The 23702-nt window shown below is 44.5% G+C and overlaps 2 protein-coding genes and 1 long non-coding RNA gene across 7 annotated transcripts in view; 2 read left to right on the top strand and 1 right to left on the bottom strand.

The window, feature by feature from the left end:
* The window catches only part of STYXL1 (serine/threonine/tyrosine interacting like 1), a 78919-nt gene extending 74536 nt beyond the window's left edge, over positions 1-4383 (top strand). For all 3 annotated transcript variants that reach the window (XM_029612694.1, XM_029612693.1, XM_029612692.1), the window contains exon 9: positions 3909-4383. In XM_029612694.1, the coding sequence (XP_029468554.1) occupies positions 3909-4040 (132 nt within the window). In that variant the 3' untranslated portion in view covers positions 4041-4383. The remainder of the gene's footprint in view (positions 1-3908) is intronic.
* A 3764-nt stretch (positions 4384-8147) lies between these two features.
* On the bottom strand, positions 8148-20989 carry LOC115097148. Of its 3 annotated transcripts, none has more exons than XR_003858216.1 (3): positions 20525-20989; positions 9354-9613; positions 8148-8837 (listed from the first exon to the last, which is right to left on the bottom strand). It is a non-coding gene; the product is annotated as an uncharacterized LOC115097148 (long non-coding RNA). The 3 variants fall into 3 exon arrangements; XR_003858218.1 differs by having other exon boundaries at positions 20518-20989; XR_003858217.1 differs by lacking the exon at positions 9354-9613.
* Positions 20990-21049: 60 nt separating this feature from the next.
* Positions 21050-23702, top strand: part of TMEM120A (transmembrane protein 120A) — an 84762-nt gene continuing 82109 nt past the window's right edge. The window contains 1 exon segment of the mRNA XM_029612696.1: positions 21050-21248. Within this exon segment, the coding sequence (XP_029468556.1) occupies positions 21177-21248 (72 nt within the window). The 5' untranslated portion in view covers positions 21050-21176.

Consider the following 23702-nt stretch of genomic DNA (forward strand, 5'->3'; position numbering starts at 1 on the left):
TCAGGGAGGTGACTGACGTGTGTGTGTGAGAGAGAAAAAGCATGGAAGTGAGAAATCTGGGTATGTGAGAAATCATGGGCATAAGAAGCCTGGAGTTGTGGTGTGTGGGTGGGTGTGTGTGTGTGTGTGAAAGAAAGCATGGGAGTGAGAAGCCTGATTATGTGAGAGAGAGCATGGGAGTGGGAAGCCTGTGTGTGTGTGTGTGTGCATGAATGAGAGAAAGAGACTGGTTGGTAAGGTGATGGTGTGTGTGAAAGAAAGAGAATGGTGTGTGTGAATGTGAGAGAAAGAATGTGATTCAGGGAATGAGAAGCCTGTGCACGTGGAGAGCGAGCATGGAAATGAGAGAGAGACCGGTGTGTGTGTAACAGAGAGAAAGTGATTATGGGAATGAGAAGCTTGTGCATGTGAAGAGTGAGCATGAGAGTGAGCAACCTGGGTGTGTGTGAGACACAGCATGGGAGGAAGAAGCCTATATATCTGAAAGAGAACATGGGAGTGGGAAGCGTGTGTGTGTGTGTGTGTGTGTGTGTGTGTGTGAGTGAGAGAGAGAGAGAGAGAGAGAAAGTGATTATGGGAATGAGAAGCCTGTGCATGTGGAGAGAACAAGCATGGGAGTGAGAGACTGGTGTGTGTGAGACTGGTGAGTGTGTGTCAGAGAAAGTGATTATGAGAGTGAGAAGCCCATATATGTAAGTAGAACACGGGAGTGGGAAGCTTGTGTGTGTGTATGGCATGAGAGAAACTGTTCAGGAAGGTGACTGGTGAGTGTGTGTCAAAGACTAGGAGATGATTGGTGTGTGAAAGACAGAAACTGGTCATGGGGGCATGACTGGTATGGTCTCCTGGTTCATAGCCCACTGCTCTAACCACTAGGCTATTCCTCCTCCTAACAGTGCAAGATGAAGTCTTGCATGAAATTACCAACACTTTTTACCTGGCTGCTGGAGGAAGAGTCAGTATTCCAGGATTTTGGCTGATTTTGCAGTTTTCAAAAACCTACTTACATGGGTAAAGTGCATTTACACACGTAAAACCCAGTTTTAAGATTATAAATGCTTTTGAAAATCAGGTCCTTATTTTGTTTATACAAAATTTCTCTCACGGTATGCCACTTCTCCTCCTACTCATTTAATAGTCACTGGCATATCAAATATAAGTTGGGATAAATTTCAGCTACTCAATAGCCCTCATCACCTTGGGCCTGATAACTTTCTTACTATTGGTACTTTGGATAAAAGCACTACACAATTCCAAATAACAGTGTTTGTTTTTGTTTTGTTTTTTATATACCGACATTTGATCTGAGATATCAAATCGGTTTACATTCAGGTACTGTAGGTAGTTCTCGCTATCCCCAGAGGGCTTACAATCTAAGTTTTGTACCTGAGGCAATGGAGGGTAAAGTGACTTGCCCAAGCCTTCCTGCAAGAATGCCAATATGTTAACTACAGTGGCCCGGCGCGGAGACACGTTTAATCCGCTACACCAAGTATCGAAGACTTTCCATACTCGAACATACATAAGAGAGGTAGAAGTTTTCCTGGAGCTGAGCAGGGTGGTAATAACCGCTTCCAGGTAACCCCTCTTTCTCAGCTGTCGCCTCTCATAAGCCAAGCCGCTAGACAAAAGCAAGCCGCTTGGTCGAAAAATACCAGACCTTGCCGAAAGAGGTTGGGAAGATGGCCGAAGTGCAAGGGGCCGTCGACCGCTAGGATGATGAGGTCTGCAAACCACAGTCTCCGCGGCCACTCCGAAGCCACGAGAATCACAGGGCCCCTGTGGGACTCTATCTGCCGTAAGACTTTTCCCACTAACGGCCATGGAGGAAACACAGAGGAGGACGTCTTGGGGCCATGGGAGGACGAGGGCAAATGAGCACTATCGTCAGCAGGCCCCCACCAATGGAACGCGCTCCCCCCCGATCTAAGACTTGAACAAAGTCATCAGAAGTTAAAAAAAAACCTGGCTTTTCCGCCAAGCCTTCCCAGACACTTAATGCTGCCTAGATGCTATGATAAACCCAATTAGAGGATACCTCATTGAATTATCCTATTATGACTTGTTTTAACTGTACTATGATTTTGAGTTCAAACGTTTCTTGTAATTATACTATACCATGTTTAATTTGTACTTTGTTCAATTGTTCTAATGTTCTATGTAAAGCCCCTCCCCTTTTTTGGGCATTTCACTGTTTTATGTAAACCGGAGTGATTTGTATTTCATACAAGAACATCGGTATATAAAAATATAAAATAAAATAAATAAAGCCGTTAAGCCCGTTCAAACAGGCGAGATTTTTGTCCCCTCTCCTCCTATGTCTTTGCTCTGCCTCACTCTTCCCCCCCCCCCCCCCCCCCGCACCACGAAGGGCCAAAGGCGGCGGCGGTGATAGGAGCTGCAGCTGTGGCAGAGGGGGATCTCGCGAGGCATTATGGTCCTGCCATCCCAACTCCCTCCCCCCCATCCCCGGCAGTGGACGGACTGGCTCGGCGACTCTTCTACCCTTTCCTCCTCCTGTGTGTAACTGTCCAGCAGTCCCTACTCCCTCCCCCCTTCCCCAGCGGCGGAGGAACGGGCTGAGCCGTTTCTCGGAGCGGCAACTCGTCTGCCCTTTCCTCCTCTCCTCTGTGACACCCAGCATGTAGCACAGAGCTCTATGGTCTGCACATGCGCGGTAGAGCTGCTCTCTACTGCGCATTTGCGGGCCGTGGGTCAGAGCCCATTTATATTGTAGATAGCGTGCGTTGCTTTTACATCCAACAGATGGCGCTGTTTTTCCAAAAAAGCGTGTGTGACATCTATATAATATAGGTATATAAAAACACGCGTGTATTCGAATGCAACGTTGTGTCAAAATTTCAAAGCAATCGGTGAAGAACTTTCGGAGATTTAAGATTTTGAACAAATGAACATTTACATTTATATAGAAGATAGATAGAAGATTGCAAAATGTACATTCAACAAGACACAGAAATCAACCATTGCAGATTATGAGTTTATAATGACAAAAGGTATATACCATCTAGTAGACAATAATTATGTTTAAACTATTGATAGCGCGTAGTAAAAAGCTATATACAGTATTGCTATCAATAAAGAGGAAAGGGGAGGCTAAGAGTGCTATAAGAAATAGGGCTCTTTCTCTAAAGGATTAAGATAAAATGGGGCTCTTTCACTAATGGATGGAAGTGAAAGGATAGACTAGATGGCTATTTATTTAAGAACTTTTAATATACCGAGGTTTGTGAGACACATTACACTAGTTTACAATTAACTCAGGAAAGGAGGAATTACACTGAACGAGGAGCAGGGAGTGGGAGCAGGAGAGAAAAGGGGGAGAGGGAGCGGGAAGGAGAAAGAGGGAGAGAGTAAAAAGAAGAAAGGAGCAACCATGACAACTATGACATCAGTAAGGGTGTGGTATGAGTTAAGTACTGTGGCATAAAATGTGTATGGGTGAAGTACAGCCACCCACATCAGTAGATGTAAGATGCAGTGCTATGACATCAGTAGGGAAGAAACACGGGGGAGTATGGTTGAGATACAGTGCTTTGACATGAGGGGCATGGTGTATATGCAAGGGTATGTGCTATGACGAGTAAGGAGATAGTATGGGTGAAATACAGCACTGACAGTAATAGGGGAGCAGTATAATATCAGTAGGGAGCAGTATGGGTGAGGAACAGCACTAGGCCATCAGTGAGTGAGTGGTATAGGTGAGATATAGGGCATAGGTGTCATTGAGAAGTGCAGCACTATAATAATATTAAGGATCAGATGAAGCTGTGGTACACTTCTGGAGCTGTATTGCTATAACAGTAGCAGGTGAACCTGAATAAGTGGGAAACAAAGTGAAGGTTGGAGGTTTTGAAGTAAATAAACCACAGGCTTGGCTTGGCTTGCAGATGGCTTGGCATCACGTCCAGAAATGCAGAAACAACATGAGGCCAAATCGTGGGTTTGTACAGCAGTTGTCTGAATGGGAGTCAGAGCTTTACGGGACAACCCTTACTGACATTTCCGACCCAAATTACTGATGCCCGCCCAGGAAACATCCCATTGACTACCCAGCAATTGGAAGCAGTTACAGCAGTATGCACAGACAGCAAGAAGGGTCTGCGTTCTGGCTGGAAAGGGCCTCAGCTGGACTGCTGTGTGAGAACAGAGCGGATGAGAGTAGTTGGCATGTGGTTATGAATGCTCAAATAGGAGGAGAGAACCTGGTTGAAGCGACATGCCTGCTGCAGTTCCTTTTCCTTCAGATCACCTACATCTGGCTGTTCTAGGACTTCCTCTTCAGATCACTTGGGTTTTATGTTTATCCTGTCTTTATTGTAGTGATTTCTGTTTCTTTTCCATCACAATAAACATTTCCACAGGTATGTGTATCCATGTTTCGTTTCTACCACCAAAATATTGTAGATAACCGCAGAAAAAGACCAAATGGGCCATCAAGTCTGCCCAGTTATTCAGGTCCTGCCAAGGCTATATCCCAGCTGCTGGCCATAAAGCGTGATTGCTTGTAAGATATTACTCCTTATGAAAGACATTTTGTGTCACCTTCTTTCATTGTAGTCCATCTTGAGTAGCAGAGCTTGTAAAAATTCCCTTTTTAGTTCAGTACCCCCCCCCCTAACAATAATGTAAACAGCCACCAACACCAGCACCACTATTACCTGAACATCCAGAATGCCCAGGCCCTGTGGCCTTTATACCACCAGCACCCTTAGCAAAGACAAGCTGTTGAGGCTGGTCCTGCACTTCATGTCATCATTTGAAAGAGGCTTGTTGGGAACTGTTGCACTCACATTCCTAACTCAAGCCATCTTTTCTGCACACTCACAACGAAATGTAGGAAAAACCACACAAGACCCTCAAACGTCAACTAAAGTAAAATGTATTTCATTCAGTTAAAATTCATTTGAGTTTTCCCCTTTCTTGTAAGCAGGTAGAAAAATTGCAGGGGATCCTAGTCTAGAAAGCACTATGTTGGACTGTATGTTTGCTGGCTGTGTTGGAGAGGGTAATGGGGGGGGGGGGGGGTTGTAGGAATAGGATGGATGAAGGCAGAAGGCCCTTTATTATATATATATATATATAGATATATGGCATGACTGCTGGGGATGGGGGGTAATGGAGCTCTTGTGTCTGAGATGGGGATCCAGCACCCAATGCCTCAAGCCTGGTTAGCTTCTGTAGAAAGGAGGCCTTGACAGCAGTGCAGAGAACAAGGCCCGCAGAGCATCAGTAAAGGCAGGTGGCTAGTATCCTGTGCCTTCACGGAAAGGACAATTGTGAAGAGAAGGGTTAGAGCACACGCTGGCCTTGCAGGCAGGTAACTCCGCTTGGCTTGCCGCTTTATAGACATTGGAGGTTTATTTCTTCAGAAGAATATCCCTGTTAGTCTGGTGTAGCAAAAATGACAAGAGGCGGGTGGCACTTTAAAGACTAACCCATTTATTAAGGCTTGAGCTTTCTGCGCTAGAGGCCACTTTCACAGATGGATGTGGTTTATTGATTGTACTAAATATTTTTTTCCATGGGTGAATGCTGGGATTTTCAGCAGCTGGGGTAAATAAGTACTTCAGAGAATATACAAAAGAGGCTGTGTGGAGGCAGCTATATGGACAGGCACATGCGGCTTCTTGCCTTTACTGACAGCACTGGCCATATGTACTCTGTGTGAATGCCCTATCTTTTGCTAACCATAGCGATGGAACTGCACTGTGCAACGGTGCAGAAGAAGAAGAGGTAATATTGCCATTATTTATATTTTACAAATTGGGAGCCCACTAATCTGCAGCCCTTAATGCGTAATAAATTACGCGTTACAATAAACAGATTAAACACAAAACTAAATTAAAACATAAGCAACCAAAACTATAAACATAACAGCAAAAATTGCTAGAAAACAACCATAGCAAGGCATCCTATTATCACTTGCTATAATTCCTTGAAATAATTAAGTAGGGAAAGCTTTGGAGAAGAGATGTTATTAACATCTTTCTAAAACGTACTAGATCATATTCCATTTTTAGTGGTTTGAGAGTTTATTCCAAAGGGTGTAGCCTGCAATGCTGAAAATACAAGAACATGACTCAGCTACACAAATGGACTTGTGTGAAGGGATCACCAATGATCTACAATCTGCCAAGCACAAAACACAAGGAGAGCAGTTGTTGAAAAGGAGGAGGAACAAGGCCCTTAAATGGCTTTAAAAATCAGAGTATGTAAATCACTGAAACCCCTCCTTGAGTACTGTGGTCAGCTTGGGGGCTGAACCTTCCCTAAGGACAATGAAAGAATGGAAGCAGTTCACAGATTTTCAGGGTATCTGCAATGAATATACATGAGATAAATTTACAACCAATAGAGGTAGTGCATGCAAATTTCTCTCATGCATATTCACCGCGGATATCCTGAAAATCCGACTGGGGGGTAGTCCCCCAAGACAGTGATTCTAGAACCTGGAAAAGACCAGCACTTTGGCCAGAGGCAACTCCAGTCAGTCATCGAATGCCACAAGCCAGCCGAGTTTTCAAGATATCCACACTGGAATATCATGCAAATTAATCACATAGCCACAATAAATATGGATCCTGAAAACCTGACCTCCCTCTGACACTCAAACACCGGAGTTGCCTACCCCTGATGTAGCCAAAGAAAGAGACGACAAAGTTTACAACGTTTCCCAAATCTCAACTGTAGGCATGCTTAATTTGTCTTGTTTTCATGATATCTGTAATGAATATGCAAGGGATAGATTTACATATATTGGAGAAACACAGAAGTACATCATATTAGGTGATGCAATCATGGGCCACAATATTTAGATGTTCTTAAATATTTAGAGCAGGGCTTCTTAAACCTGTCCTGGAGATCCCTGGGGTTTCAGGATATTTACAATGAAGATGCATGAGATGCATTTACCTACATTGGAAACCCAGTTTCTATAGATTTCTCTCATGCACAGTCATTGTAGATATCCTTGATTGGCTGTTGGATCCCCTAGGAAGATTTAGGAAGCCCTGGTTTAGAATCTCATATGGCTGCATACTATATTGGATCTTTTATCTTCATCGGTGAACACTGTCTTGCATTATTTACTTTAAAGGATGAAGAGACACTAATGCAGGGCTTCCCAAATCTGTCCTGGGGACCCCACAGCCAGTGAGGTTTACCAGTGAATATGCATGAGACGTTTGCAGACCATGGAGACTCAGTATATGCACATTTATCTCATGTCGATAGCCTGAAAACCCAGCTGGCTGTGGGGGTCCCCAGGACAGTTTGGGAAGCCCTGCCCTAATGGTCATAAAATATGCTGCCAGAGTAGGAAAGATGTCTTCATAAGCAAAGGTTATCTCGGCGGTTCTCACCCTAGTCGTCAGGAAACACCCAGCTTGTCAGCTTTTCATAACATCCACAATGAATGCACCTGATAGAGCTTTGTATATAAAATAGAGACGGTGCATGTACCTGCTTCCATAAGAATCCAGCATCATCACCGACTTCATTGGCATTTGGAAAATCTCACAAGAGACAGCACCTGCCTTGACTGCAGTATATTAGATTAAGAAGTTCCCAAAACAGAATCCAAAATATCCTCATCTTCCGAAAGGGGACAGGAGAGCCACTGAGAGGAAACTGCTCTCTTTCAGAATCCAAAAGCGCAAGTTAAGGAGAAAGCTGCACTGACTCAGGTCTCCATGTCCCTTCCCCTGTGGTCACAATTCACAAGCACGTGGTAAGACCTACAGGGGGGGGGGATCATGTCTCTCAGCAGACGACATATCACGGGGGCTGAGGGAAGCCTTATCACCCTGCAATTCCAGTGCTCCTTAACTAGAAGTCACAACAGGGATACTCCCATTCCTGCAGACCGGAACACGAACGGGGTGATAAACTCCCGGAAGGGGAACAGAGTCGGAGAAATAAGCTTGCATCTTCCCCTTGCATTTAGGATGTATGTCAAAAGAAAATCCAAGAAAGCAAACTACAGCCAGGACAGCAGCACCTCACGTCCATTTCACGCTGCCATCTTGCTCTCCTAAATACTCCTTTTAGCATATATAAAAAGGTGGCACTCATTTTTCTCTAGGAAAATTTCTAAGCCTAATATCTCTCCAATGAACAACACTGTCCAACATTTCAACTTTATTCTGAAGAAAAATGTGTCCCCTAGTGAGGGAGCCAGCAGACTCCTGCATTCACTTTACGTCCCACAGTGTCCAACGTCTGTTTATATAATAAATTATCCTTTTCCCAATTTTGTATAGCTGAAGAAAAATTTTGCTGTTGGAATAAAAGTTACAACAATATCAAATACTCCTCCTCTCTGGATTGACGAGACCAGTACTATATATTTAACACAACATCAACATTTAGATTTCTTTAAGTTTAAATCAATTCTTAATTTGACCGGAGTCCCACCTTTTTAATATAAATCCTTCCCCCTGTTTCATATATATTTATCATTGGAATTTAATGGACCTTCATAACACCCTATGGTATACAGTCATTACTGCTCCATTTTTAAACTGCTAAAGGGGTCATCTTTAATCATTGGTCCAGACTCAGTTCTGTATTCAGAATTATTTTTAAATTTGTTCTTTATGCATCCTTTTTCTTTTTTCCTTATTTTCTAGAACCAAACAAAACACCATCAATTTCAGGGCACTTCCCTTAGGTAGATAACAGAGCACAGTTCGACATGATCACGTTTCGCGTTCCAGCTGCTTCAGGAACCTCTCTGGTTTTGGATTCATGTTCCACTATTTCAGGAACTTCTCATAGGTCCTGGGAATATTCTCCTTTCTTATCTTGTCGTTTTTCTAAAAAACAAAATCATTGTCACAACCATGTTTCTGGGACTTCACTTTTTATACTCACTTAGATGATAGACTTACTAATCTGCAAGCATTTTACTGCGTCCTCACGGCTCTGGAGAAGCCTCCTACTGAGCCATCCTTCCCTTCTTATTTATATGTGCACGCCCATAATCTAATCTGTGAATGCTCAACCCAAAACTGTGCCCAGGTGATATAAGCTGAATTTGTTAAATTCAAGTCGAGCGAGTTCACATAAACAGAGTCCATTCGATTTCTCGATTTAACCGATAAGGGGAGACAGTATGTTCATGTTGTCTTAGTTGTTTCACTCTGTCACCTCCCCGCCAATGTGCAGGAATGAATTCCAAAACTGTCCATCTTATGTCCTCAAATTTGTGCTGTTGCTCTAGGAAGTGTGCAACTAGCGGAGCCTCCATTTTCCCTGTTACCCCATTTGCTATGACACAGCATCGATAGCTTCCCTTTAACATAATTCCTATAGGCTAAGTCAGAACAAACCTGGATATCTGTGTTTGTTGGTATTGGTGATGCTGAGTCCCACAGGAGGGGTCTGCGGCTGTATGGTCTCATTTCCCCAAGGCAAATCCGGTCATCTCAAATCCTCCTCATTTTTTTGTCCAAGAAACCATCTCCAAACACTTGACCGTCCCCCCACTTCACTTCTGGTCTTCCAGGACTTGCAGACTGATGACTCAAGGATCACATCCGCCCGGCTCATGTCATCAAGCTGCGTCAAGGGATCGGCCATTCCTAATGCTCTGTATATTGCAGACCCAGTTATGAAAGGGGGGGGATCATGCACCTCTGGAAACAGAGATGCTCTTGCATAAAATGATCTGGGTAGTACACCTTTCCCTGCGAAAAAGCCCAGCAATATTGCTCTGGAGCTCACTGAGCCAGCCCTACTGCAATTCTGAGAACCAAAATTATCATTAGGGCCAACTAGAGGTTGCAAAGGGGCAGCTTGAGGTTAGCAGGAGCCTTTCCTTTGCATTTTCCCATGAACTAATGAGGAAAAAAACAATCAAAAGAAAAGAAATATACAATGGAAACAAATTTGACTTTAAAGAGCAGCTCTGCTACCCGGTGTATTTCAGCTATACTGATGTAAAGGACTTTTCCCCATCAGTTCTTTTTAACTAAAATGGTAGGATTTTTTTTATAAATGCAGTAAAAAAAAAAAAAAAAAAAAAAAGCAAAAATCATAACAAATTGGATAAAAACAGAAATGTGTGGACATATATTGGTCATATAGCAACACACACTAAGAGCAAAAAATCCTCACAAAACTTTGTACATTAGGGAGAGCAATTTTCAAAAGCCATTTCCATGCCAAAACAAAAAAAAAAAAAATACAGCTTTAGATGTCAAGCTCTGCCAGCACCTCACGAGGAGGTATACACGATGCTGAGCTCAAGCACTTTCGGTGCAATCCAAATCAAATGTGCAATATGTTGGATAATACTTTTGAGTCCCAGTCTGTTACGAGTGCTATCTTGGAGCATCCCCCCCGGATCCCAGGTATAGAGTGCAGGAGAAAGTGTGGGGGTGCAGGGCCTGCTGCACTGGTACTGTAGCCAGCTCCTTTTGGAGGAGTTGCGATAGCGCCCATACAAACTCAGCGCTGGGAAGGGAGGGAGCTGCGGGCAGATCAGCTACCACTGAACCTGGGAGCCCCTCCAAAGCTGCACTCCTGGTGCTGCTGGAACAAGGAAACGTGGCAAATAATTCCAGGCATCCTCAGCAGCCTTGGAAACCCGCAGCAGGAGCAGGAACCAGGGGGCCTGGAGAAGAGTGAGGAACAGGGGTTTACCTCAGAATCTGTGATGATAATGTACAAGGCAAGAAGAAAAAGTAGGCAGATCCTTGCTTGAGAAAGAACCCCAGCTGCATAAGAAACCAAAATTGCTCCTTGACCAGTGTTTGCCCCTGGAGGAGGGGGTTCCCTTTCAGGAAAGGATGAACCAAAGACCTTGGGAGGTTCCCAGGTGGCATAGGAGGAAGGGGGTAGTAGTAGTAGAACAGATCGCAGATGCAATGGTCAGGATGTTTAGAAGTGAGGAACTGGGGCAGCTGAGCTCCAAAGTTTATCAGTCCCTAAAGCTGGAGAAGGATCAACCAAAACAAGAAGGGCCAAAAAGGGAACCAATTCTGATGGGCATTGGGAGACCAGCTAAGGCATTTCCAGTCCATATAGCAATATTGGAAATGCTGGAAGTTGAATGGGAATGCCCTGATGCAACACTTAAAAACGTAGAAGAGCTACGTAAAAAAATGTACCTGCTGCAACAGAGGAGCCAATTATGCCGCTTGCCTAACATGGATACAGTGGTTGCAGACCAGGTACGGCAGCGCAGATAAGGACATCAGGCAGCCTAGAGCCGGTAGAGGCCCCCAGTGCCAGTGCCCAGGGCCTCAATCCCACCAGTAGGATGACGACTGTAACAATATTACAAGGAGTGGGCTAGTATTACAGGGGGACCAGTGGGTCCTAAAGGTGATCTGGTAGGGATATGCTCTGGAAGTAAAAGCCCCAGTAAAAGCAGCATTCAGTCAGTCCCCATGCAAGGGACACAAAAAAAAGCGGTACACATGATGATAAGACAGATTATTTCATTTACAAGTGGTAGTACCAGTCCCCATTACCGGATAGAGGGAAAAGCAGGTATTCAATTTACTTTGTCATCCCAAAGTGGGAGGAGGGGGGGGGGAGGGCATTTCATCTGGTCTTGGACCTAAAAGGGTAAACCAGTTACTTCGTGTACCCCACTTCGGCACGGAAATTTTGAAGACAGCGATTATGGCAGTAAGTAGCATTTCCGTTAGCGGCCTACCTCCCAATAAGGAAACAAACATAAGCTTGTTTCTGTACTTAGTTTTTGGGTACTTGCCAGGTTCTTATGGCCTGGATTGGCCACTGTTGGAAACAGGATGCCGGGCTCGATGGACCCTTGGTCTGACCCAGTATGGCATGTTCTTACTTTGCAATATTAGGAAATCATTAGTGTACCTGTTCAAGGACTTACCATTTGACTTAGCAACAGCCCCTAGTAGCAGCTTTCCTGCGCAGGAAAAGGATAAGGGGACACCCAAATTTGCAGCGTGTACATCAGCCTGGTGCAGGGCCTACAAGCAGTGCTGGCACCTTCAGTCTGGTGGACCCGATCACAGTAGGGGACCAGCACGGGAAGATCAAGAGGATGCTGGGCTGTGGCACCTGGAGCTGATGTCTTCTGAAGTGGCAATGCCACGTGATAGGCCGTGAGCATGAAGTCGAAAAGATTTAAGCCACCTCCCAATGCGGACCCTGGCAGCATTATTTTTTTCCTTGTCCACACAGCTGCTGACTCACCTCACCTGCACTGCCCAATAGTGAGGGTGAGAGCAACAGGCTCAAGCTGCAGCAGGGACAGCATTGCCGCATCAGCAAGATGACAAGTTCCTCCAGAGGTAAGATAAGGGGGGGGCGGGGGCAGCTGAGGCAGAGTCTGGCTATTCAGTACTGCTGGTGTCCTTTTTTTTCTGCTAGTCTAGTAGATTACACATTTTCATAGAACTTTCTTCCAGAGCCACAGGAGACATACATTAGGTGGGTCAGATTGCTGTGGAAATCCTGCAGCAGCAGCGGGAAGGGCAGCACCCTAGAAGCCAGGAGGAAATGTACCAGTAGAGCCCATCCTGTAGTGCGTGCGTGCATGTGAATAAATGGGAGAGAGCTTAGGAGGGCGAGCGCGTGAGGGAGAGGGCATGTGTGAGATCTGATGAGTAGGGTGGTCCCTCCCTCTCTCTCTACATTATAAAATTATTAGAGATCCCAGGGAGTCATTGCTTCACATCTGCACATGCACGACATATTGACAACACCCAGAGCAGGAGGAGGGGCTTTACGCAGCAAGGAAGGAGCAAGGATATTCGCAGCACAGGACCAGTGAATGCAGCAGCGATACCAGTAATGGAAAAGCTGATATGGGTTCCTGAGCCCCACTAGCAAAAGGAAACAAACATCAAATAGAAGCACCAGCAGAAGGAGAGCTGGTGGGGTTTCCCAGACCCCACCAGCGAAAGAGGAGCAGCAAAGCAGGCAAAAAAGAGTTGGTGGGGTTTTCCTGGGCGCCACCAGCTCCGGAGAAAAAGAGAAGTCTCTGCAGACAGCAGAAGGGCTGGTAGGGGTTCCCAGGCCCCACTAGCTGAAATTGTCAGAGCCTGGGGTGAGAGGGGACTAGGAGGGGGGGAGGAGGTGGATGAGGATGAAGAGGAGTGGAAAAGTGAGCTGTTGGACCTAATGTAATGCAGCTTGGACCACACAGCTTCTGCAAATGGAGACTCACAGAGCCATTGCATTTGTAATAAGTGTCGCCTCTCTATTCCTGTCTTGAGGAGCCTTCAATGCTCAACCTCCTTTCTCTGAAAATGGTGATCTTGCCTGTAACTGCAGAGATCAAAGATTCAATTTGGGGAATTCTGAGGCTATTCCTCTCCTCCAGCAGCAGAGGATAAATTTTCCTTTAAACTCTACCCCCCAGGTATACAATTCAATAAACACTGAGGTCTCTATGCAAGGGGAATGCCTTTGGTGGCTTCCTACTACCCTGGGGGGCAGGATCCCCTTCTGCCGGGTCTTTTGCGGGAGTAACAGACATTCCTAGTATGGCTACCAGACTGGAAGTGAGGGCTGCTCGCTCCTCTTTCTGGAACAAGCATATTATCGTGCAGTCGTCACCTGATGAAAACTCCTCCTCCTCCGGGGAGCCCTGGGATGAATCTCTCCCAGGTGATGATGCTTCCCTGGAGGCCTGGGAGCTTAAGGGTCCCTTAAAAGGAGGCTCTGGATTTTCCTTCAGCCTTTTGGCTGCTCTCCCTAGAGGGCAACGGTTATCCCTTAGGGAAATAGGAGCAATAAAATGATAGGTCCCTGCATGGGCAAATAAACTTTGTGCATTGCCATGACATCTGGGGCAAAGGTTCCCTAAACGGGATCCTTATAGCTTTCTGGGCCTTTGGAGGGGGCAAGCCTCCCTCAGATCCCATAGTATGTCTGCCAAGGGAGGAAGAGGATTCACTTCCCCTGGGCTGGTCTGAACCTACAGCAATTAATAATTCTGCTCTTGATTGCTCCTCCCTAGCTTTAGGGATTGAGCTACATTTTCAGCTTGAGAAACTCTGCTCGGTTCTCCCTCACAAACCGAGCAGAAGGAGCCCAAAATACTGGGGGACCTGCTTGGCTCAGCATTTTCTACCTCTATGCATACCTGCAATGCCCCAAAAATAAGGAAAACAAACAGCCACAGTGAGCTAAGCATCCCTTCCCCTGCAGTGAACAAATACATTCAGCTGCTGCACTCCCTCAGCTGAATACACAAAGAGCAAATTCAAAGGAAATACAAATCCAGCCCCAATGTAGAATTTTCCTCCCCTAAGGAAATAAATGGCACCCCATCTCCAGAGAGCCACCGCTAACTGCTAAGCAGCCAAGACTTCCTCCCGCTTCTGTTGTTCCTAGCCTCAGGTGGGGGGGGGGGGGGGGGGGGGGGGGAGTTGCCTTCACTGAGGAGAGAGCGCGGAAGGGAGAAGAAGGAACATGGACAGAGAGAGCGCAGTCCTGCAGGGCACATTTTTTGTTTAAAGAGCTGCCAGGGTCCTAGGAATCCAGGAACCATTATCTAGAGGCTCCACAGACCTCCAAGGGTATTGGGATAAACTCCAAGAGCTCAACCAGAATAAGCCCTGGGAGAAGGCTCCCACTGGGAAAATCAACCCTTAGATGATGTTGTCCCATGAACAAGGACTCAACCTGGCTGGGGCTACACCCAGGCTCTGAGAGCTAAGAACATAAGAAAATGCCATATTGGGTCAGACCAAGGGTCCATCAAGCCCAGCATCCTGCTTCCAACAGTGGGCAATCCAGGCCACAAGAACCTGGCAAGCACCCAAAAACTAAGTCTATTCCATGTAACCATTGCTAATGGCAGTGGCTATTCTCTAAGTGAACTTAATAGCAGGTAATGGACTTCTCCTCCAAGAACTTATCCAATCCTTTTTTAAACACAGCTATACTAACTGCACTAACCACATTCTCTGGCAACAAATTCCAGAGTTTAATTGTGCGTTGAGTAAAAAAGAACTTTCTCCGATTAGTTTTAAATGTGCCCCATGCTAACTTCATGGAGTTCCCCCTAGTCTATTATCCAAAAGAGTAAATAACCGATTCACATCTACCCGTTCTAGACCTCTCAAGATTTTAAACATCTCTATCATATCCCCCCCTCAGTCGTCTCTTCTCCAAGCTGAAAAGTCCTAACCTCTTTAGTCTTTCCTCATAGGGGAGTTGTTCCATTCCCCTTATTTTGGTAGCCCTTCTCTGTACCTTCTCCATCGCAATTATATCTTTTTTGAGATGCGGCGACCAGAATTGTACACAGTATTCAAGGTGCGGTCTCACCATGGAGCGATACAGAGGCATTATGACATTTTCCGTTTTATTCACCATTCCCTTTCTAATAATTCCCAACATTCTGTTTGCTTTTTTGACTGCCGCAGCACACTGTACTGACGATTTCAATGTGTTATCCACTATGACACCTAGATCTCTTTCTTGGGTTGTAGCACCTAATATGGAACCCAACATTGTGTAATTATAGCATGGGTTATTTTTCCCTATATGCATCACCTTGCACTTATCCACATTAAATTTCATCTGCCATTTGGATGCCCAATTTTCCAGTCTCACAAGGTCTTCCTGCAATTTATCACAATCTGCTTGTGATTTAACTACTCTGAACAATTTTGTGTCATCTGCAAATTTGATTATCTCACTCATCGTATTTCTTTCCAGATCATTTATAAATATATTGAAAAGTAAGGGTCCCAATACAGATCCCTGAGGCACTCCACTGTCCACTCCCTTCCACTGAGAAAATTGCCCATTTAATCCTACTCTCTGTTTCCTGTCTTTTAGCCAGTTTGTAATCCACGAAAGGACATCGCCACCTATCCCATGACTTTTTACTTTTTCTAGAAGCCTCTCATGAGGAACTTTGTCAAACGCCTTCTGAAAATCCAAGTATACTATATCTACCGGTTCACCTTTATCCACATGTTTATTAACTCCTTCAAAAAAGTGAAGCAGATTTGTGAGGCAAGACTTGCCCTGGGTAAAGCCATGCTGACTTTGTTCCATTAAACCATGTCTTTCTATATGTTCTGTGATTTTGATGTTTAGAACACTTTCCACTACTTTTCCTGGCACTGAAGTCAGGCTAACCGGTCTGTAGTTTCCCAGTTCACCCCTGGAGCCCTTTTTAAATATTGGGGTTACATTTGCTATCCTCCAGTCTTCATGTACAATGGATGATTTTAATGATAAGTTACAAATTTTTACTAATAGGTCTGAAATTTCATTTTTTAGTTCCTTCAGAACTCTGGGGTGTATACCATCCGGTCCAGGTGATTTACTACTCTTCAGTTTGTCAATCAGGCCTACCACATCTTCTAGGTTCACCGTGATTTGATTCAGTCCATCTGAATCGTTACCCATGAAAACCTTCTCCATTACGGGTACCTCCCCAACATCCTCTTCAGTAAACACCGAAGAAAAGAAATCATTTAATCTTTCTGCGATGGCCTTATCTTCTCTAAGTGCCCCTTTAACCCCTCAATCATCTAACGGTCCATCTGACTCCCTCACAGGCTTTCTGCTTCTGATATATTTAAAAAAGTTTTTACTGTGAGTTTTTGCCTCTACAGCCAACTTCTTTTCAACTTCTCTCTTAGCCTAATAGCTACATTCTCTTCACTTGTCTGCTGTTGCCAGAGACAGAGACTACTGAATTGGGCCAGGACTTCCCTTATAACCCAGGGTGAAAAGTTGAGAACAGAACAGAGGTAAAAGAAGAGAAGTAGTGTGCTGGAATATCTCTCACTCTATGCAGTCACTTGTACCTTCCTCTTCTTTCAGTGTTCTACAGAAACAGTCACCTTCTGCATCTGCCCTGCTGGTCCTGTTACCTCTGGTCGGCTGCTGCTGCCACCACAGAGTCATCGCTCTAGAACTGCTGGCTGTGCTGCCCCAGGCAAAGAAAAAGGCACTCCACTACCCAGTTGCACAGCCCTAAAATAACCCCAATCTGCCCCTAAAATAGCCCTATCCACACAACAGGAAATAAAAAGCCAAATTTACTACTTTTTCTCCTTCAGTGGACCACATACAGCTAATATAAATGGTATTTTCAATAATTAATTTCTGATATATTAAAACATACAGGCTTGTAGAATATTTACAGCTTGCCAACAGGTGGATAAACAAAACTGCATAAATTCAACAAATAAATATTGAAACCCCTTCCTCAGTACATTAATCACAAAAGGACATTCTGGCAATACTCAGGCCAACAGGGATCAGTTTTGACTTTGAAAATTGAATTGTGAATCTTGATACCCCCCTCAGCAACTAAAATTTTTTTACCAGAGTTTTGACAGAAGATAGGGAAGGAGGGAAAGGGAAAGAGGGTGAGTGAGACAGAGAAGGTGGGTGAGGGAGAACAATAAAAAAAAAATAAAAAAACACACACTATAGGGATTTCCCCAACACCTTTCTTAGAATCACTTCCCAGTCTTCTTTCCCCCTGTACAACAGGCCCAACAGCCTCCCATCTTACCTCCTACCCTCCTCCAGGCCCACTGCTATCCCCCGGGAAGGGGGGGGGGGGGGGGGCAACGGCAGCAGACTGCAGAGTAGACATTGGCCTGGTGCAGGGCTTATAAGCAGTGGCTGAAACCTTCAGTCCAGCGGATCTGATCACAATGAAGGGCCAGCACAGGAAGATCAAAAGGGTGCTAGGCTGTGTCACCTGGAACCGATGTCATCTTCTGAAGAGGCACGCCAAGTGATAAGCCATGAGCATAAAATTTAATGTGGGCAAGCGCAAGGTGATGCATATAGGGAAAAATAACACATGATGTTTGGTTTCATATTAGGAATTAACCATCCAGGAAAGATCTAGTCATCATAGTGGATAACACACTGAAATAGTCAGCTCAGTGTGCTACGGCGGTCAAAAAAGCAAACAGAATATTAGGAATTATTAAAAAGGAAATAGTGAATAAAACGGAAAATGTCATAATGCCTCTGTATCGCTCCATGGTGAGACCGCACCTTGAATACTGTGTACAATTCTGGTCGCCGCATCTCAAAAAAGATATAGTTGCGATGGAGAAGGTACAGTGAAGAGAGATCACAATGATAAAGGGGATAGAATGACTCCCCTATTAAGAAAGGCTAAAGACATTAGAACTGTTCAGTTTGGAGAAGAGATGGCGGGGGGGGGGGGGGGGGGGGGGGGGGGACGACGACATATAGAGGTCTATAAAATCTTGAGAGCACTAGAATGAGTAAATGTGAATCAGTTATTTATTCTTTCAGATAATAGAAGGACTATGGGGCACTCCATGAAGTTCGCAAGTAGCACATTTAAAACAAATCAAAGAAAATTATTTTTCACCCAATGCACAATTAAGCTCTGGAATTCATTGCCGAAGGATGTGGTTAGTGCAGTTAGTATTGCTGGGTTTAAAAAAGGTTTGGATAAGTTCTTGGAGAAGTCCATAACTGCTATTAATCAAGCTGACTTAGGGAATAGCCACTATTACTGGCATTCATAGCATGGGACCTATTTAATGTTTGGGTTTTTGCGAGGTACTTGTAACCTGGATTGGAAACAGGATGCTGGGTTTGATGGACCCTCGGTCTGAGCCAATATGGCAACTTATGTTCTTATATCCAACAGATTTAAACTCCTCCCACAAAAGCAGAGAAGCAATTTTTTTCCTGGTTCTGCACTGCTGCTGACTTGCAGCCCCTGCGCTATCAATAGTAAGAATGAGAGCAGCAGGAGTGGGCCATAGGCAGAAGCATCACTTAGTGTGCCTCTTCAGAAGATGACATCGGTTCCAGGTGCCATGGCCTAGCACCCTTTTGATCTTCCTGTGCTGGCCCAAAGTTGGGAGGGTGCTGCCAAAGCAACGTCTGGCTATTTGGTACTGCTGGTGTCTTTTTCTACTAGTGTATGGCTCCTACAGTATCCAGCAGTTTACATATTGTTCTCATAGGAAATGTGGGAGCCATACATTAGGTGGATAAGACTCATCCTTGCTATGGGAATCCTGCAGCAGAACCAGGAGGAGCAGCACCCAAATAGGAACCATCAGGCAGTGTACCGACAGAGTCCATCATGTAGTGCATGTGCATAAGTGAGAGAGTGTGTATATGTGAATGAGTGGGAGAGAGCTTGTGAGGGAGATTGCGTGCATGAGGGAAAGAGAAGAAGCAACCTTATGAGGGAAAGCACATGAGTGAGGAAGAGAGAAAAAGCATTGTGAGATTTAGTGAGATGGGTGGTGTATCATTTTATTAAAATTAGAGAGAGGAGGAGAGCATGTATGTGACAGAGAGAGGGAATGCGTTTGTGAATAGGTGAGTGAAAGAATGAATATGTATGATTGTCTATATTAGGCGTTTTCCTTGTATTGCTCTGCCAACTAGATTCCCCTTTAAGGGCCTTGCATCAGAATTTTTTAATGTATTCCTGTTTATTATTTTTTAATATTTGTGAATTTCTCTGATTTTTCTTCAATTGCATTTGTAATGTAAAAGATTCTTTATGAATACATTACAAAAATCCCCCAACCCATGATTGGCAGAGGGAGAGAGGGCAGATAAACTTTCTTCTCTCTTTTATATATGCACATTCTCTAACACACATTTATCCAGTAAACCCAAGTCCATTTTTACAGTTTAGATTGTTTGAGGGAGCTGGGCTTGCTTTTTTTTTTTTTTTTTTTTTAAACAGGCCTGGGATAGAAACTGAGAGGTCCATATTCAGAAGCATTTAACTGGATAACCCACAAAGCCAACCTTTGAATAATTTTTGCTTACTTATCCATCTAAACTTTAGCTAGATAATTTAGGGGTATTCTGGGCCGTTTCTTGGGAGGTGTGAAGTTAGCTAGCTAACTCTGATATTAAATTATCCAGCTAACTCTTATCTGGTTAATTGTGGTTGTGTCAAAAAGCTGACCTAAAATTAGCCAGATAAAAATTATTCATCTATTTTTAAGACAGCCATCCATATTCAATAGCTAAGCTACACTAGTAAACATCCCTTCAAAGTAAGCCGGATAAGTTACTGTGTCTGCTTAAATATGGCCCTGATTGTATTTAGAACAGAGGCTGTGATACAGTGGCAGAGCAGGAGGGCAGCTATAATATGTAGATCTTATTTCTGTTTTCACCACTCTGTATTTTTTATGTTACAACTTTTACACAAGATTATTTCATTTTTACATAAGTTTTATCCGGCTAACTTCGTAATCTTGCCAGCGACCGAATATGGGCTTCTGAATAAATTGGGGGGGGGAAGCACAGTAATTGTTCAAATAGACCAGCAAAAAAACTACCAGCCCTGTTTTCCTCAACCACTCTACTGTACCGTCCGCCCCTCCCTCTCCCGTACCCCCTCACCTCTCCCCCTCCCTCTTCTCTCTTTCCCCTTTCTGTACTCCTTTTTCCACCTAGCCTAGAGGTACTCCTTCGTTCCCCCTTCTCCCAGGAAGCTAATCCACAATCAGGCAAAAAAACAAAAAAAAAAACTTCTTCCCTTAATCTCACCTCTTACCTGTTTCCCCATCCCAAGAATCAACTGGGTTTGGAGGTTTCCGCGAGGTAAAGTCGGGAGGTCATCAGTTCACGGTCCAGATAAGAGAGTTCAGCACGTTCAGAGGTGAAAGCTTTATTTTCTCAAAAGCTGAGAGTAGTTAAATGGAGGTGTACTGGAAAAACTCTCTCTCTATGCAGCTGCCTATACCTACCTCTTCCTTTCTGGTTCGGCGACAACACTCGCCTTCTACTTCTGCCATGCTGTTATTGTCACCTCTGATTGGCGGCTGCTGCTGCTGCTGCCGACGGGTCATCAACCTGCGACTGCTGGCTGAGCTGCCCGAGGCAAAGAACAAAAGGCATCAGTAACCTAAAGGGCTGCTAGCATTCAACTACCTAATCACCCAATCCTAAAATAACTCAACTCTCACAAAAATATTTTTCCCGCACAACGGGAAAAAAAAAAAAGTAGTCCAATTGGGCGTGAAATAGCGCAGTCTGGCAACACTAGAAGGGTAACACCTGGGGAAACTGGGCTCTACCTATCTAGTCGCCGATTGGCTTAACGTAAGGAGGCGGCTTAGCCCTGCCCCTTTTGCCATTGGCGGTGCTGCGCGTTGCGGAAGTGGTCGGGTTTCCAGGACGCTGGAGGGCGGAGAAGAGACTCTGCCATGAGCATGGCAACCTTCGGCAACTACCTGCAGGACTGGGAGGAGCAGCAGAAGCACTACCAGCAACTACAGGTATGTCCGCGGGCGGAGGAACCGGCGACTTCCCGGCGCCGGCTGTCCGCCTCCGCTGCCCTGAATCTCCGCTGGCCTGGCTCCGCGCCCCGCCTCCGTGGCACGCTGATTGGCCGTGTATGTCTCTACGGGTTTTCTTATTGGTCGTTATGGCTGTCAGTCTATATTATGTGCACTAGATCTTTGTGGTGGTGTGACTCCCCCTGCCGATGGCCTGTCAGGGCCCTGGAAACTCATATTGGCCGCTGACAGTAGTAACTGCTGCCCGCCTACCCTCATCATCCCCCCTCGGTAAGAAACGTCACTGTGCTGGGCTCTTCCAGCTCATGTTTCACTGTTAGTAATAAATCATTCCTTGTGTGTATTCACGCAGTTATGCACAGAAAAACAATTGGATTATCAACACTGCATGTATTCTAATAACACCAATTAATAGACGTGTGCCACCGTTGCCATCCTGTTACCTGAGATGCTCAACTGCGAGACTATTGCGTTCAGGGCCAGATTTAGGCAAAGGCAAGTGCATAGAGCACCTGATTTTGAAGGCATACAAAAACTGTGTCTGCTTAAATATGGCCCTGATTGTATTTAGAACAGAGGCTGTGATACAGTGGCAGAGCAGGAGGGCAGCTATAATATGTAGATCTTATTTCTGTTTTCACCACTCTGTATTTTTTATGTTACAACTTTTACACAAGATTATTTCATTTTTACATGGCATCACATTAAGCAAACACAAATCAATCAAGATTACATTTATGCACAAACAAAACAAAGAAGTAAAACACGTTTTTGAGAGAATTACATCCAGAACGTAAGAGGTAGATCAATAGTGTGTTTAGAAGTTTATTGGGTTGATTTTTCATTTTTAATTGTGACATGAAAGCTGTAGGGGTGCTGGACAGGCTGACACAGCCACGAGTCTTCTCGGTCCTGGGCAGACCATGAGGGCTGCAAAACTTTCTCTCGGTAGGACACAGAACTGTAATGTCTGCTCCCTGTAGGTACCAAGATCAGTCCAGACCGCTGAGATTATGCCTCCCTTCCAGCAGATGGAGTCAGAGAAACAAGCTGAAAAGCACCTCGCATATACTGGTGTGCCACCTGCGATCCCTCAGTATTTCTCTGACTCTAGCAGATGCGAGAAGCATTTATTTATTTAGATCTTTTCTATACCGACTTTCCAGTAACAGAATTACTGATCAATTCGGTTTACATTTTGAACAATAACAACAGTGACAAGTAAATGTCTTACAAGGAACAGGAAAAAAATAACTTGGAAATAAATATATGGGTTGATAACATAAAAGTACTATATACAAAGCCTAAAAATGGGTAGAGGCACTAATCAATGGCGTGGGACTGTCAGGAGGGCGGGTATTGGGTTTTGGACTGCCAAGGAGTTGAAGTTGGTTAGAAGAATTCTTTTGGTATTCTTTGGGGTATTTTTTTGGGGTATTCTTTGGGGGTTCAAAGAAGTTCTAGAGCTGAACTTGTATAGTTCTTGTGTAGTTCTCTTGTAGGTTGTTGAAAATAAACTGAAGTTCTTATATAGCTCTCTTGTAGGATGATTGAAAATAACCTAGAGGGGTCCTTGGCAGATATTATTCAGCAGGCTGATGTTATGAAAAAGCTTGATGGAAGAGCCAAGTCTTAAGTTTTTTTTTTTTAAATAATGGGGCATTGCACTGATTTGAGTTCTGGCGGGAGACTATTCCAGAGTTTGGGACCAGCTGTGGAGAATGCTCTTTTGCTTAACGTTGATTTCATTGGTGGAGTCTGGAGGTTGTTTCTGTAGGCTTGTCTCACTGGTCTAGTAGATGTGTGGAGTTGGAAAGGGATTTTGAGCTCAAGTGGTGTCAGGTTATGTAGTGCTTTGTGTATTGTTGAGAGCACTTTGAAGCGTATTCTGAAATTGACGGGCAGCCAATGTAGGCTTTTTAAGATTGGTGAGATGTGGTCTCTTTTGTTAGTCTTGGTTAGAATCCTTGCCGAAGCGTTTTGCAACATCTGTAATGGTTTTAAGGCGTTTGCGGGGAGGCCCACTAGAAGAGCGTTGCAATAATCTATTTTCGTGAGAATGATTGCTTGTAGAACCAGTCGGAAGTCTTGAAGATGGAGGAGTGGTCTAAGTCTTTTTAAGACTTGTAATTTGAAGAATCCGTCCTTTACTATATTGTTGATGAGAGCTCTATAATTCATTTGGTTGTCAAGTATAACTCCAAGATTTCTGACTTGTGGTGACAAAGTTAGTTGAGGAACGAGGTTGGTGCTGGGAAGTGAGTATGTTCCATCTTGAGAAATGAGTAGGTATTCTGTTTTGTTTTGATTAAGGATAAGGTTTAGGCTTGTGAGTAAGTTGTTGATGGCTTGTTGGCATGTATTCCAGAAGTCCAGAGTTTTTTGGAGAGATTCAGTGATTGGGATTAGAATCTGTACATCGTCTGCGTATAG

This window comes from Rhinatrema bivittatum, chromosome 8 (genome assembly GCF_901001135.1).
Source record: "Rhinatrema bivittatum chromosome 8, aRhiBiv1.1, whole genome shotgun sequence".
Taxonomy (NCBI): domain Eukaryota; kingdom Metazoa; phylum Chordata; class Amphibia; order Gymnophiona; family Rhinatrematidae; genus Rhinatrema; species Rhinatrema bivittatum.